The sequence below is a fragment of the Ammospiza caudacuta genome, chromosome 19 (genome assembly GCF_027887145.1).
Source record: "Ammospiza caudacuta isolate bAmmCau1 chromosome 19, bAmmCau1.pri, whole genome shotgun sequence".
Lineage (NCBI taxonomy): Eukaryota > Metazoa > Chordata > Aves > Passeriformes > Passerellidae > Ammospiza > Ammospiza caudacuta.
The window spans coordinates 9,312,382-9,326,935 of NC_080611.1; the positions used below are offsets into that span (position 1 = coordinate 9,312,382).

Genomic DNA, 14,554 nt, shown 5'->3' on the forward strand with positions numbered 1-14,554 from the left:
CTGATCAATACTATAGACTAATGTTTGTTGGATCAGATATATATATACATACATATTCATATATATATTCATGCAGGACCTTTCATTCAAACAGAGAAATGTGTTTTCTTGTGCCACTAACCCATGACAAAACCCTATCCTTTACAGGAGACTAGAGTGGAAGGAAGGATGGAGGAGGAAAAACAGGTAATGAGAGAACTGAGTCTAATACTGCAAATATTGACATCAGCTCCAAGATGCAGAAAAAGAAGAGACTGAACAATTCCTCCTTAAAAATATGACAGGAGTTATTACAGTAATTGAAAAACAGTGTATTTATATAAAACAGTCTGAAAACAGTAAAAATATTTGAAAGCATAGAGCCAAGAGGGAAAAAGGTGGGGCTAAGGTGGCAATGAGAGGCCAAGGTAAGGAGAAGAGTATCTTCGGTATTATTTTTATTTTGCTTGTAAAGATCACTGTGGCACCACCAAAACATAACTTTGGTTTGTTTCTTTTTACAGACTTCTACAAGACTACAAAATCTGAGTACCTGGCTTGCTCCCACTGGGTGGCTTCTTTACTTCAGACTTGAGCTTTGATGCAAGAAGGAACCTTCTGAACCACTCCTCCTTCTCCCTCCCTGTCCTTCCAAAGAGGTAAAGCACTTGATCCTTTTGGCAAGTGGGCTTCACTCCATCCTGAGGCTTCTTGGATTCCTCAATGTTCAAGTCCACTTTCTCAGCAGGTTTCTCCTCTGCAGTCTCCTTCTCAGTCTGGGCCTTGGCCATGAAGTCCTCCTGTTTGGCCAGTTCAATGCAAATTGGGTATTTCTTATTCCAAATGCGTTTCCGTGCCAGGCTCTTAGGAACCAGGGAAATCTGAAGGATACATGAAAGGGTTAAATGAATTTATTTTTCACTTGTATCCTCTATGTTTCTATACTCAAGTAAAGAACACAGGAATGCAAGAGATAAAGATCCTACACCGGATCTGCCAGTTTAACTGACTCAAAATTGCTGGATGTCCAACCCACTGCTATCACTAAGTCTTTGGTGAGCCAAGCCTTGGAATTAAAACAAAGGCCATTTAAGCAGATTATACCATGTGGATTAGAAACTGTTTTCATTTAGATGATCTTATTCTCATGGATTTGCAGAAAAAATAGAAAACCCAAGAACTTATTTCTGGGAGCATGGGGAGATAAATAGATAACAAGATAAAATAATCTGAGTCCAAACTGAGTTTTGAACACAACTTTTCATGCCCACCTTATGAAATTGAGTGTTTGAAGTTGGTGACAGCCACATCAAATACATAAGAGCCAAGCTATAAGACTGATTTGCAAATAATTATATTCTAAACTCAGTATATTTATATCAAATTAAGACAATGCAAGTGATTAGAGGAGTGGTTTTAAAAAAAAGAGTTACAAAATCTTATGTGGTGGTCTATACTCAGCAGTGTTCTCCAAAACCTGTGGGCAAGTACCTTGAAGAACAGGCATCTTTTTTTTGTTACAGTCAGGGCACTTGGGCCTTGTGTAATCAACTGGGGCTGGGTGGGGGGAAGTACTGGAAATTTTCTAAGATACCATGGGGAACCACCATCAGTCAAGTGCTCCCACATGACAGCTTTGCTTGTCTTCATGATGGGAAAACAAATCTGCAAAAGGCAGGAATCTAATTTTTTCTTTATCTTTTTCACTGTCTTCCTTTAATGGAAGGCAGAGCTGCCAGCACACTCCTTTCCCAGAGCAAAGCAGGGAGGTTTTCCTCACTGTTGCCTTGGTCCCTCTCTCCCTCTCACTTCCAGTCAAGTGAAGGGTGGTTGCCTCCTACATCTGTGCTGCCAAAGCCCTCGATTGATGCAGCACATTAAAAAAATCCATTCCCTTAATAATTAGGTATTGATGTATTATTTAAAACAATGTCAATGGAATCAACTTCATACAGCAACTCTTGATATATTTGAGAGAGGCAAACAACATGTAGGAAAACTGTCCTAGCATTACTGTTAATGCACTCTTCCAACTGCAAAAAGCCCATCTCCTTCCCTGGACTGGGGGTACCTAGAGCAGGTCACATTCCAGACACCTCTCACTGTCCTCCTTCACATATGATGTACATTCCCTCTTTGAGTGAAATACAAATGTTGTCTCAGCTGCCTTGGGGTAGAGACAACCACCAAAGATGAGGCATTTTGGTGTAACCTTCAGAACAGTCACCTCATGCATTGGGAACGAGTCTCAGAGCCCCCATGAGTTAACTGCTCTCAACTGCCACAGGAAACTCATGCCTTTCCCTTATTGTGTAAATATGTACTTTCTCCCAAATCCTGCTCAATCTTCCTCCCCAGCACAATATTTTGCAAGTTAGTCATGACAGCAGTTTTGTTTAAATAATGACAGAACGTGAAAATAGACAAGTGAAAAAACAAAATTCAGAGTTAAAAAGAATTTGCAAAGTGTTCTTTGTTAAAATCAGATATAAGTAAGACACTCACCTTGCTGTCTGTTAGTTCATAAATTTTTTGACTGACATATGTGACTTCAGGCTTTGGCTCATTGTACACAGCTCTTCTAGAAATATTTTTATTGGGTTTTGAAAGTCGTAGGGTGCTGCCTTCGAGTCGCACATAGACAGAGTGAGTCAATGTAGCATGGTACGTTTCTGGATCGTAATTATAAATTTCATTCATCCATCCCTAGAGAAGAAGACACTGTTAACAGGCTTTTAAGCTGCTGGAAAACCAAGCACAGCACGTACCTAAAAACTTTAAATTATTATCCAAGCTTTTGCCAAAGTTATTTCACTCAGTGGACAAACAGAACGAGGCAATAAATGCCCTGAACGAGGTAGCACCAAACCAACAGAGCAGGAGGTGAGGATGAGATCTCAAACACACCAGGTGCTCTTTCTGACTCAGTCACTTTGTTTATGTAGCACAGGGTGCTCTCACCTCCTCCCCAGGAGCCACAGCGGGATCTGCAGATGCAGGATGCCAGGAAGGGTGGGGGGATGCAATATAAGAAATTAAAGGTAGTATAGAAAGTCATCTTACCCCTAAGGAGTTGCAGCTGACCCATTTATTAGATCTAAGGAGCAGGCCTGACTTTAACAGGCCACAGCTATAGCCAATAAGAAGAAGAGTGTTATAAAAGAGTGGCTTGGATGGTGAAAGGGAACTGGAGTCAGTTGGCTGCTGTGAGAAGAAGGAAGAGTCAGTGCCTAGAGGAGCTGACTACGAGAAACATAAAGGAGGTACAAAACTCCAGCAATAGGGAACCCTTGCAATGTAATGACAGCAAGGAAGAGGCACAGGGCAGGAGGGCTGAGCAGTCCCTCTGCTCCCAGCAAGCTCAGACACTTTAATCACCCAGAGCAAACAGCCTGTGTGCTCACAGACAGCACTGACATTGTAATCAACACAATTAAGGACTCACTGGAAGACCACAATGGAGTTTGCTTTCATGCACCATCACTGTTTGAGATCATTTAGCATGTTGTGTAACTGCTCAGCTACAACACAGGAGTCATATATGTGGATTAAATTCAATTACTTTCTGTGCTGTAAAAGAAACACAAAACAAACCAGCCAGTCCTGCTGTAACAAGCCTCTAAGTGCTGACTCTGACCATGGGGGTGATGTTGCTTCTCTTCTCCAGTATCTGATTACAGAAGTAGAGATGATAAATGGGGTAGAAGGTAGGCAGAATACTCATTCAAGGAGTTGTTTTCCTTCTCTTAACCTGCCATGCAACATTCTTTGATCATTGTTTTTATCTGCACATCAGAACCTTGAATTCAGTGTACTCAATATTCATCAATGTCAACAGAAAGGGAAGGGGAGCAGAAAGTCAAATGGCAACTTTATAAACACCTGTGTGATTTCAGAGGGGGGAAGTGGGGAGAGCTGAATGAGCACCCCAGTATTTCTCAAAACAAAAAGTCATAACTACCTTATGCAAAACATCCCAAAAATTACTGCAAGATTTCAACTTATTAAAGAAGTTTCCACCCACACACAGAAATGTAAAATTTACTTTAATGCTAATTTTCTTTGGTTTCTGTGCCACATAATTTCCCACAGTAGACAGCATACACTTTCTTAGGTGCCATAGTAACAGTGATATCTGTTTTGCTTACTCCAACGTCTAGCTCCATTTCCACTACAAACCCTGAAAAAACTAGATAAATTAGCATTTCTTTTATGTTCAGGAAAGATTAAGTCATTCATCTTTGCTCAGCTCCAAAGCAGATTATGTCTTTTATTAATAGAAATGTCTATACCAGGACATACTCTTTGAAGAAGCTTTATGGTTGTTTTTTTTCTTACAGTGGGTTATGCACAACTCCCCTATAGGAAATCCAATGCACAAGGAAGAGTTTTCTATAAAAGCCATCAAACTGCACAGCAGGGATGACGTAGGTTTGAGGCACATCCCATCTCCTTCCTAGAAATTATTTAGCCAAGACATCTTTGAGCAGACAGCAATTAATTTTCAGCCAGGAACTCCAGATGGACTTAGTGAAGCACAAGAACATCACATGAGCTGCCCAAAGCCACCGTGTGCAGGAACTGGAGTATCCATATGGCCCACAGATCTCTGGAGCAACTCCCACCTGCCCCCATCAGATCTCCAAGCTATTTCTAGCTCAGACAAAGTCTGGAGCCTGCAGCCAGGCAAATGCACAGATGGGAATTTGCTGCCTCAGAAGTTTCCTGTCTTCTCCTGGAGGGCCATTCAGCCAACACCACCCCAGCTGGCACAGAGCAAAGGGCTGCTTGGAGAGTTGGTCATTATAGGAAGCTCAGTCACATGAGCCCTTTCTCTAAGTCTAATAAGATTTCTATTTTCAGTAGAAAGGTTTGAAACTTATGGGTACATGTGGTACCCAGGAAGGAAGGTCACACTGCACCTGACATTCCTTTAACGGCCTGCTGGAGATGGAACTGTGATGAAAACAAGGAGCGATTTACCCATCAAAATCTTGACTTCCCTGTGCCAAAGTCAGTAAAAATTCCTCCTGCTTTTCTGATCCCTTCCATGTGCCCAGGCCTTCCAGTTCAAACCAACTGATTAGCTGTACAGTCTGCCAAACACACAATTCTCACACCCTGCTCACCCACAACCCAACAGAGGTGCAAACACAGCACAACCACCAGGTTACCAGCAACTGGAGAACCAAGCTCAGGTTTGATTATTTGGGGTTTTATTTTCAGACAACAGTCAGGATGAAAGAGACAGAACATTACTGCAATCCCTCCTTGTACACAAAACTTTAGTTTTCTAATTTCTAAGGATGAAGTTTCTTCTTCGCACTTGACTTTCATGTTATTTGGTTACAGAGATACACTGCATGGCTGACAGTAAAATGTTAATGCTTCACTAAATGGTGATTCTTTGCTCTATTAATGAATCTGATAATCTGTGGCAGCTGCAGGAATTTTACCTAACAGTGTTAAAGGAGGTAACAACACCACCTGCCTTCTCACTTCAGTGATCTTCAGTTCTGTAAGTTGTTTCACCTAGCTTAAAAAACACTGAGAAGTTTATCCAAGAAGCCCCTAGAGTCATTCCAAAGTTCCTGCACTTTAAGAACAATTTCAGCAGAATTACCTCCGCCTCTCTTTTTGCAAAACCAAATTGGAACAAAAGATTCACAGCCCACGGAAACCGTTTTGCAATGCACCCAAACAGAGAAATTGTGTTACCATAACTTGCTAGCAACAGATAAATTCTCCCAAACTACTGAAGCAACAATGGATTTCCTTGTGTAGGAGAGGAGTGACTGTAGGATAGGTCTTGTCTGTTCTAGCAAAGTTGTTAAAATAAGAAATTTTGTAATTCTGGGAGGACAATGACCTTAGTCATATGCCACTGTGCAGCTGCTGGCCATTGACACTGATCCTGTGATCCCCATTTCTAAAGGTCAGCAGTTGCTCCACGCTCCCAGCTGAAAGCAGAACGTGCCTGGCCATGGAGCTGCTCCCTGGGCTGGGCACCACGGCTCTCCCAGCTCAGGTCACAGCTCCAATCCACAGCTGCTGCCACTGCTCCAGCCCCAGGAACACTCAGCTCATGGGACAGGGCAAAAACAGCTTTAAAAACCCCCTCAGCTTAACTTTCCTCCTTCCTGACTCCAGGCTCCAAATATTTTATTCAAACTGCAGTTCAACAGAATAATTCATGTAAAAGGCTTTGTAGGTACCAACTTTTTAGTGTTACTTATTTAAGGTCTCAGGTGTGTTACAAAATAACCTGAGAGGGGAGGAAAGGAAGAACTGCAAAAGATCCTTATGAAGGACCCAGAGGGCTGGGGGCACAAACCTGGCCTGTGGGTAAAAATCAATTAAAATAATTACTTATGATACTTTCAAATACATAAATAAAAGAATCAGCAAATGCCACTTTCACAATACAAGCCCAAATCTGGATTAAAACTGTCCCTAAAGTTTCTTAGTGATATTAACTGGTTAACAGCCATTATTATTAAATTATATAATCAAATGCTTTAGCACCAAATTTTTTTCAAGACTGTTGATCACTGAAATCATGCAATTGTATTACTACCCTTTTTATTACCACTATTTTATAACACTTCAATAGTATTTTGCTTCATAAATGAGGGAAAAATATAATGCATTTTTTCAGCTTCTTTCACAGGGAATCCAAAGGCACAAAAATGTCTGAGGTAGGAGAAGCAACCATCACCTTAACTGGAAGAAACATTTGTCTGCCAGAGGCCACTATCAACCATGAAATCCCTTGGATGGTGTTCAGGAATAGCACGCTGATAAAAAGCTTCTCTTTCTGTACACTGTGGCTCAAAGCCTCCAATTTCTCCAGCAGGCACTGCCACTGTGTTCTCCAGAAAGTTCTTTCTAATGGAAAGGGTAAATATATAATTTCCATTTTAGCTGTTACTTAAAACCTTTTGTGTCAATCAGCATGACACAAGAGAATGCAGAGCTGAAAGGCCAAGAAGGTAGTTACAAAAGACTAATGGATTAAAGAAGGAAAAAATGTGGGCAGGGAAAAAAAAAAAAAAAGAAAAAGATAAGAAGGAAGCCAGAGAACTGAAAATTAAGGGAATAAGCAGATACAAATCATGCAATGAAGATGCAGAGGGTTTGTGCATTTTCTGGTTGGGGGGATGTTTTCCCCCAGTACCAAGGACAAGTGACTGAAGTAAGTACAGACACCTATAGAGACACACACTTACCAGCACAAGAATTATTTACTTTTTCCCCACTGCCAAGAACAGTTTTGTGGGAGACAATAATCTGTTCAAGTATTTCAGCAATTGCTGAGGGGAATTTTGCACTAGTTTTTGAAACCTAGGAAATGCAAACTTCTCAAACAACGTTTACATGGGGGAGAATGGACAATGGACACATAGTTGTACAAAAATAACTTGACAGCAATTTGGCAGAATCCCAACTCTGTGAGCCCCACATGAAGGCATTTTACTCAGAGCATTTATCACAACTGCACAACAGCAGTCCAGGCCAGAATACCAGACCAACAAGTTCTGAAGACATCTTTATGCAAGAGCATCAAGTTTGGTTTTCCTATATTCCCCTGAGTTTTGTTACAGATTAAGTCTTTAGCTGCCTTTCCAGATCCTTTTCAGAGGATCTAAGCTGTCCAGTACTAATTTTGACAGATGCAAACAAAAGATAGTTGTCTGAAGTGGGAATAATAACTTGCAATCTGCTAAATCATATTATATTACATTCCACTACAATATGGGCATTGAGCTGGTTTGTAAACTCCTGAAGCATTTACATATTAAAGACAATTACTTTGTGTGTTATGAGCACAAGAAATACTCATCAGGTCATAAAAACCATTAATCTACATTTATGCAGACTTCTCTGCACTGTTCATTTCTTGCCTACAGCCATTTTCATAAGATGTAAATCCTCAATAAAAGCATTAAAATATAGTTTAAAGGTTTTTGAGCAAAAGCTGACATCTCAGAGACAGCCTAACACCAGCCAATGATGAACACCAGGATCTCTATCAGCTGTCAAGTATCAAGGAAGGGTCTTGGCTCCAAATAACAAGGACTGAAATGAGAGTTTGTAACAATTTGTCCGTGGGAGTAGCAGGCAATTCAATTGGGCAGACAGGAGTGTTCAGTCTGAATTCACTACAGCAAATAATAACCACAACTCATCTCATTCACCAAAAAAGGAACACCAGGATAGAATAAGGGCGAGACATGCAATTACCACTGTTTATGCAACAAAAGTAGAGTTTTATATTCTGTTTTTCTAACTTTTTCTAACTTTTCAGTTACCTAAAGACACATGAAATTAGCCATCAATACATTATAGATTCTACAGTATATACCCATCTGAATTTAAATTCATGAAACCTTTCTGCTGTTACAATTGGGGATGCACCTTCAAAAAGCTCAATTGAATATTTACACAAATACAAAAAATGCCTCCACAAACACTCTGATCAGTATGTGATATCAAGTGAAGGTTACACCACCAGCACTCAGAAATGCTTCTGCTGCACATCAGAAACCAGCAGATGTTTTACTGCTTGGAATTCTGCAATTGGGAAAATATTATTGGAATTCATCACAGATGGAGATGAGGAGGGCAGGACAGGGACCAGAGGCACGGAAGGACAGAGGGGTTGGGTGGATCACAGCTGGACAGGCAGCAAAGGGACACACAAAGTGACAGCAAATTTGCAACATCTCAACAACAACAGGGGTAGGGCAGAGAGCAGGTAGGACAAACTTTCATTCAAAACCCAGCTCTCAGACACATTTTGCTGAACTGTAATTCCTCCTCCCTTTTCAATTAGCTCATGTTTGAGGAGGACCCATATGCTCTCCAACTCTGTGCTCTACTTGAACACAATGCTTTTGTCTCTGCTTATGAACAGACCAGACAAACAAATTGCTGCCTAGACAAAATATCCCAGAAACAAAATACATCTCCCAAGACCCAGCTTCAAGCACAAATATTATCTTACACACTAAACTTTGACACTGCTTGCTCTCCGTATTCCAGTTGGATCGTTTCAAATCTACCAGCAAAGCCATTTGCCCTTTGAAGAAATTCCATTTTCTACTAATCCCTAAAGACACCAAAGTCTTACATATTCTTGGATACTAAACCATTTGTGCCCCTGCCAAAATGAGTTGACCCTAAAAACCTATTTACAAGTGGGGACATTTCAGCTCATTTACACCCTCAGGATAAATCTAGTTTACTCCTTCTACCCAAAATAATGCACACAGACACACACACACAAAATGCCAGGACCTCACCTTCAGTATTTCAGGTTCTTTGATGTCCAGAGCTCCTGTATTCCATCGCTTTTTCATGCTTTTATGCAACTTGAGATACTCATGAGTACGTGGAATAAGAAGCCAAATCACACAGACAGCTACCATAAATCCAAGGGCCATTCCAAGTAAAAGTCCACTTAAATAGCCAGGGAGAGGGATAATAAGGTAAGCATAGACTAACAGTATTAATAAGTATAAAGTTTTCACTGGTATTTCAGACTGTTGCACATCCAGATTATTTTCATCTTCACTACTGAGCATAGTAACAGTTTCCTCAGTCATCTCAGGCTCCACCACATTTTCAGCAGGTTTATCAGTTTTGCTTTCTTCCTCTAGCAAGAAAAAGTCTTCAGAATACAGTTCACAAAACTCCTCATCCTCCCTGCTCACTAGTGCAGACAACAAACATTTTTCAAGTACAAGTGAAGGTTTTGACCCCACATCCTTTGTGCTTGCAGACTGAGAGCTTTTGGTCTCCACCTCTTTTGCATGTTCTTCTGCCCATCTTGAATGATCACTCTTATTCAAGTTAAAGTCACCCCCAGAGAAATCCCCTTCAGAATCACACTCCTCTTCCTTAATGCTGTAGTTGTTATTGCTTTCCAAATGGCCATTCAAACTGGAAAGGTTTGAGAGTTCTGAAGCACTTGAAGATAAGGCTTTGGGCCTGTGGCTACTACTTTCATCACCCATTATTTTGCTGAGCAGCTGCAGAGGCTCATAGATTACCTCAGAAAGGCGTCGTTTCGTATCTTCAATTTTAGCCTCCATTTCAGGTACTTTAAAAAAGGAACGCGTGTCGGAGGGGGATGTTAATGGAGAGGAGGGGGCAGTTTTAGAATCACCACCTGTAGCTCGAGGTTGAGTGAACTGTTTGAACAGATGCAAGTTCAGTTTTGAGTCAGGTGGCCTGTAAGACACAGCTTCAGACTCCTGTTTAGAAGTGTCTGTAGACAGAGATTTCACCAAGGTTTTCATTAAGTGTCTGTGTCGCATCGGTGGGGTGGGTTCTTTTGGTTCCACTTCTGTCGAAAAGGACTTGACCAACCCCTTAAAAGGCTTTGAACTAGAAACTGTGGATGAGCCACTAGAGCAGGCAACTGACCTGGAGGGGGATGAGGATGGGGAAGACAGACTGGATTTCTGTTCCACAGGTGGTGCTGGTGCACCTGATGAGCCAAACGTGTGACATGAGTGTGACGACGGAGACAGGACCGGTGGCACTGCACTGAGTATTTGGGATGGGGAAGTAGAGTCCAAGAGCTTCACAGTTTCTGCAGCTGGCAGAACTGCAGGCGACGAGGACAGCGGTGATGCAGAGTTGGCCATGTTAAGCGAGGTAGCTGGACCAAAAAGGTCATGGCCGCTATGCTCAAAGCAGAGGTCTTCCTTGGCTTCAAGTGCTGTTACAATGCTTTGGTCATCTAGTTCCTCATCAAGAAACTCTTTAAACTCCTCTTCCTCCTCTTCTTCCTCCTTCCCAAATGCAGAGAAATGAATTGTGATGGTTTCTCGGGAGACAGATCGTTGGACCTGCACTTTTGGTGTTGACTGCTTTGAGGACATTTCACCAGTTTTGTCTGCATGGCTACTGTTCCGACTTGTCATTGCAGGTTCCACAGATGTGTCAGAGTCTGGCAAGAAAACATAAAACCACATTAAATGCATTTTCCCCTGCTTCAAATACCCTTATTTTCAAGCATTAAGTCAAACACAATTTAACATAGGAAAAAATCCCAAATCAACTTACACCAAAAAATAAAACAAGAAGCAGGAGAAGCCTATGCTGAAAATTGCAGATCTAAGTTGCTGTGTGCTACATAAGATATTTCCACATACCACAAAATGGCAATATTAAAACATACCAGGCTGTTAAAATTATCCTCAAGCGTCCTGAAATTACAGTTCATCTCTGAAGCACCACCTTTCTATTTTCCCTGCCAGATGTACCTCTGAGTTCCAGAGCCCCATTCCACCCCAACACACTGAAATATTTCACTCCTAACTCTCAGTCCCTTCTACATGCAATACTTAATGCTTTATACCTAATAAATAAAGCAAATTTGAAACTCAAAGCAAGGTCATAAATATGTAAAGGTCATAGTGTGGGGGGCATATTATTTAAGCATTTTATTGACCCATGAAAGCGATTTTAGCAAATATTTACATGGAGAGGAAATAGCATGCAATTAAACCAAAGCAGTGGTGACCATGCACAGAGATGGACCAGGAATTACAGGATTAGCTCTGCTCTCCAGCTGGGAGGCAGCACTTTATCTCCACCGCCAAGACAGCGAGTTTACCACTTCAGTAACTGAATTATTTTTCAGAAGCTGTTAAAATGCTGTAATCAAACTGTCAGGCTGAATTAATGCGAGGCCTTTGCTGACGTTTAAAGAGCAGTTCAGAAGAATGATTATGTGGTGGTGAAGAAATTGCACTTCACGAACAGTTGTGATATCAGATTGTATTATCCAGCAAGCCGGTGCCACCTGCTCGGCATCATCATCCTGCTGAAGGTTGTAGCCCTTTCTGCTTCCTAGCAGAGCTGCTCATGTAAACATTTTTAACCTGTCACTAAACTAAGCTGGGTTAAACATTTTAAACCAGCAGATCTTTGCTACGCAGCTTATTCAGAGCAAGTATCTGTCCACAACTTCCTACACACTACAGTTGTCCATTTTATGGCTCCTAAATTGCTCACAATTCCTTGCTTCTTCCAGCATTTGTGAACTTCCCCAGCAGGCTGTACAAAAGGGGCTGGATGTTAACCTGCTTCGTGCAAAGCCCTCAGAAATTCCATTTTCAGGGTTTGGTTGTTTGTTGTTTTAAGTCTCATTTCTGCTGCATATGACCAGGAGCCAGTTTGGGTTCAAACAACCAAAAGAAACATTCAGACCCTGGCCAAGCTTTCACTTGACATCTCACCCTTGCTCTGATGACTGCTTAGGAGACAAAGATTCTTTCTAAAAGATCACTTCTGACTTCAGCTTTTACCGTGGAACAGTTTTCTTCTGTCCTCCCCAAAACCCATCTGACCCATTCACCAGCATTAACAGAGAACTCCTTTCAGTGATGGAGCTGTGCCTCCAGCCCACCTGGGGCTCAGTAGGTTGTTCCCTTTCTTACTGCATCTGTAGAACAAGTAGTTATTTACCCAAATATTAAGAACTCTCAGTTACCTGAGGTTTACAGGTACACTTATCAGTCACCTGTGTGTATAATTTGGTGAGTGCTAAGGTTGGTAGGAAATTTAGTGTCTCATTTCCCTGTTGGATGAGCACACCTGGGAACCAGCAGCAGACAGAATCCATGCTTCTGCCTGTTGTCCACCACAGACATGGCTCTGTTTCACATAGGTCAGACTGCAAAATACCAGATTTTCTGGACAAACACACCCAAATTTATTTTGGAGAGGGGAAAAAAATACTACTGGACAAGACAGGTGTCCAACCTCATTTCCACAGTGCTGGGCCATCAGCTATCACACATGTTGAATATTGTGGCCCAGTTGTGAAACTGCAAAATGAACACATCAAAATTTGAAAGTACAAAAACCCTACACATTTTCCAGGTCACTGAGCCATCACAACACTATACACCAAGGAAGGAAAAAACAAACTAACATCAAAACCCCACAAATACAGTGACAAAATCCCCCTTGCACACAATGCTGTTGGCATCAATTTGACCCTTTCCCTTCTGCTGTTCAGGCTTAATAATTTATCAATAATCTAGGAAAGCAGGAGAAAAAAGATTAGCAATTCCTCCCATCCCCCAATAGCATTTTCAGTGTGGCATTTTGTTTCAGCTAGAACTTCAAGGGTTTGGATAGCTCTTTAGCACACTGTGTTTACACTGAACATTAATTAGCTGGTGTTTAAACACCAGTTGCCATGCTGTGCTAATGCAGTGCTAATGACCTGAAACAGATGAACTCCACTTGCACACACCAAATGTACTGAAAAGAGATTTTACTGCTTACTGAACAAGCAAGATTTTCCTAACATCATGATTAACTTAACAGAGAAAGGAAGGAAATTCTTGATTAACCAGTATTTGCCTAACTCAAGCACGTTACTGCACCACAAATTACGTCATATAAAAGAGCATGTTTTCAATCCATTCCTGAACACAATCTCTCTTTTACTGTGGAGGATCTGGGCTTTTGTTTTGTTTTTTCTTCCCAAAGGAGATGCTGAGAAGTTTTTCCTTGACAGCTCTTTCTGTAGTTGTTAGGTTTTGATAAAGCTATTTCATCAAGCTCTTGAACTATACATTTTTAACTCTTACATCATTTTAACAGATTTATTTCTTACTCATTTCTGGCTATATTTTCCTCACTCATTTCCTTCCCCTACTCCTCAGCTCCTCTCCCAGCTGTTTGAAGACCTGATGTTCCAGCCTCACTATCTGAAGTGGCACAATTCCAAACTGATTGTTTGCAGATTTTATTGGTACTTGCACAAACACAGGTTTTCACTGGTCCTTCTTTTGAAGGCCACACTGTTCCCCATTCTCTGGCTGCCTCTTCAAGGTTTTTCTGTTGATTCTGAAGATGCAAGGTACCAGTTTTATTTATGTGGCAGGCAGATCTGAGTAACAGTCTCACATCCTCAGGCTTCAAATGATTCAAAACATGAACTTTTACCCGGAAGGGAAGAAGGCTGCTCAGAAAATAATTCCTTTCCCCCAGAGGTTTGAATTTTGAATGCTGTTGCAGGGTGGAATGAGATAGCTGCCAACCAACTGCTGCCATTTCCACTTCTGACCTCAAGGCACTGCATGCCCATGTCCCACAGAAGAGCAGTTGATAATCCTCACCTACAGGCATTGCTTCCAAAGCTCCAACAACAGGAAGCACTGAGCCAGGCAAACAGGGAGTGCAGCTCCTGGGACAGACAACATTCCTCCCCCAGCCCTTTCCTGTGAGCAGGGAGGCAGCAGGGCTGGAGCTGAGGATGGCTCTGTCCCCACCACGCTGTGATGCACCTGGTGACAAACAGGGACACCGAGGGAGAGCTCAGGTGTGGGTTAGGCCATGACACTCTTCTGAGTGTCACTGCAGTAGCTGTGCTGCTTCCCAGGAATGACTAACTGGGAGCCCAAAGGAAGAGCCGAGCACCCAGCAATGTGTCCTTCTGCCCACAGACACCCTCCTGTTCCCTTCTCCTGCAGGACAAACACACCCCACCCTTCAGCTGTGCCCCAGAAAGCACCTCCTCACAGCCCTGAGAGAACACACAGCC

General features: G+C 41.8%; 1 protein-coding gene across 2 annotated transcripts in view; it reads right to left on the reverse strand.

The window, feature by feature from the left end:
- Positions 1–14,554, reverse strand: part of TEX2 (testis expressed 2) — a 46,232-nt gene that overhangs the window by 17,127 nt on the left and 14,551 nt on the right. For both annotated transcript variants that reach the window (XM_058817028.1, XM_058817027.1), the window contains exons 2-4: positions 9,285–10,939; positions 2,485–2,685; positions 533–860 (exon numbers count right to left, since the gene is read on the reverse strand). In XM_058817028.1, coding sequence (XP_058673011.1) covers positions 533–860; positions 2,485–2,685; positions 9,285–10,913 — 2,158 coding nt within the window. In that variant the 5' untranslated portion in view covers positions 10,914–10,939. The remainder of the gene's footprint in view (positions 1–532; positions 861–2,484; positions 2,686–9,284; positions 10,940–14,554) is intronic.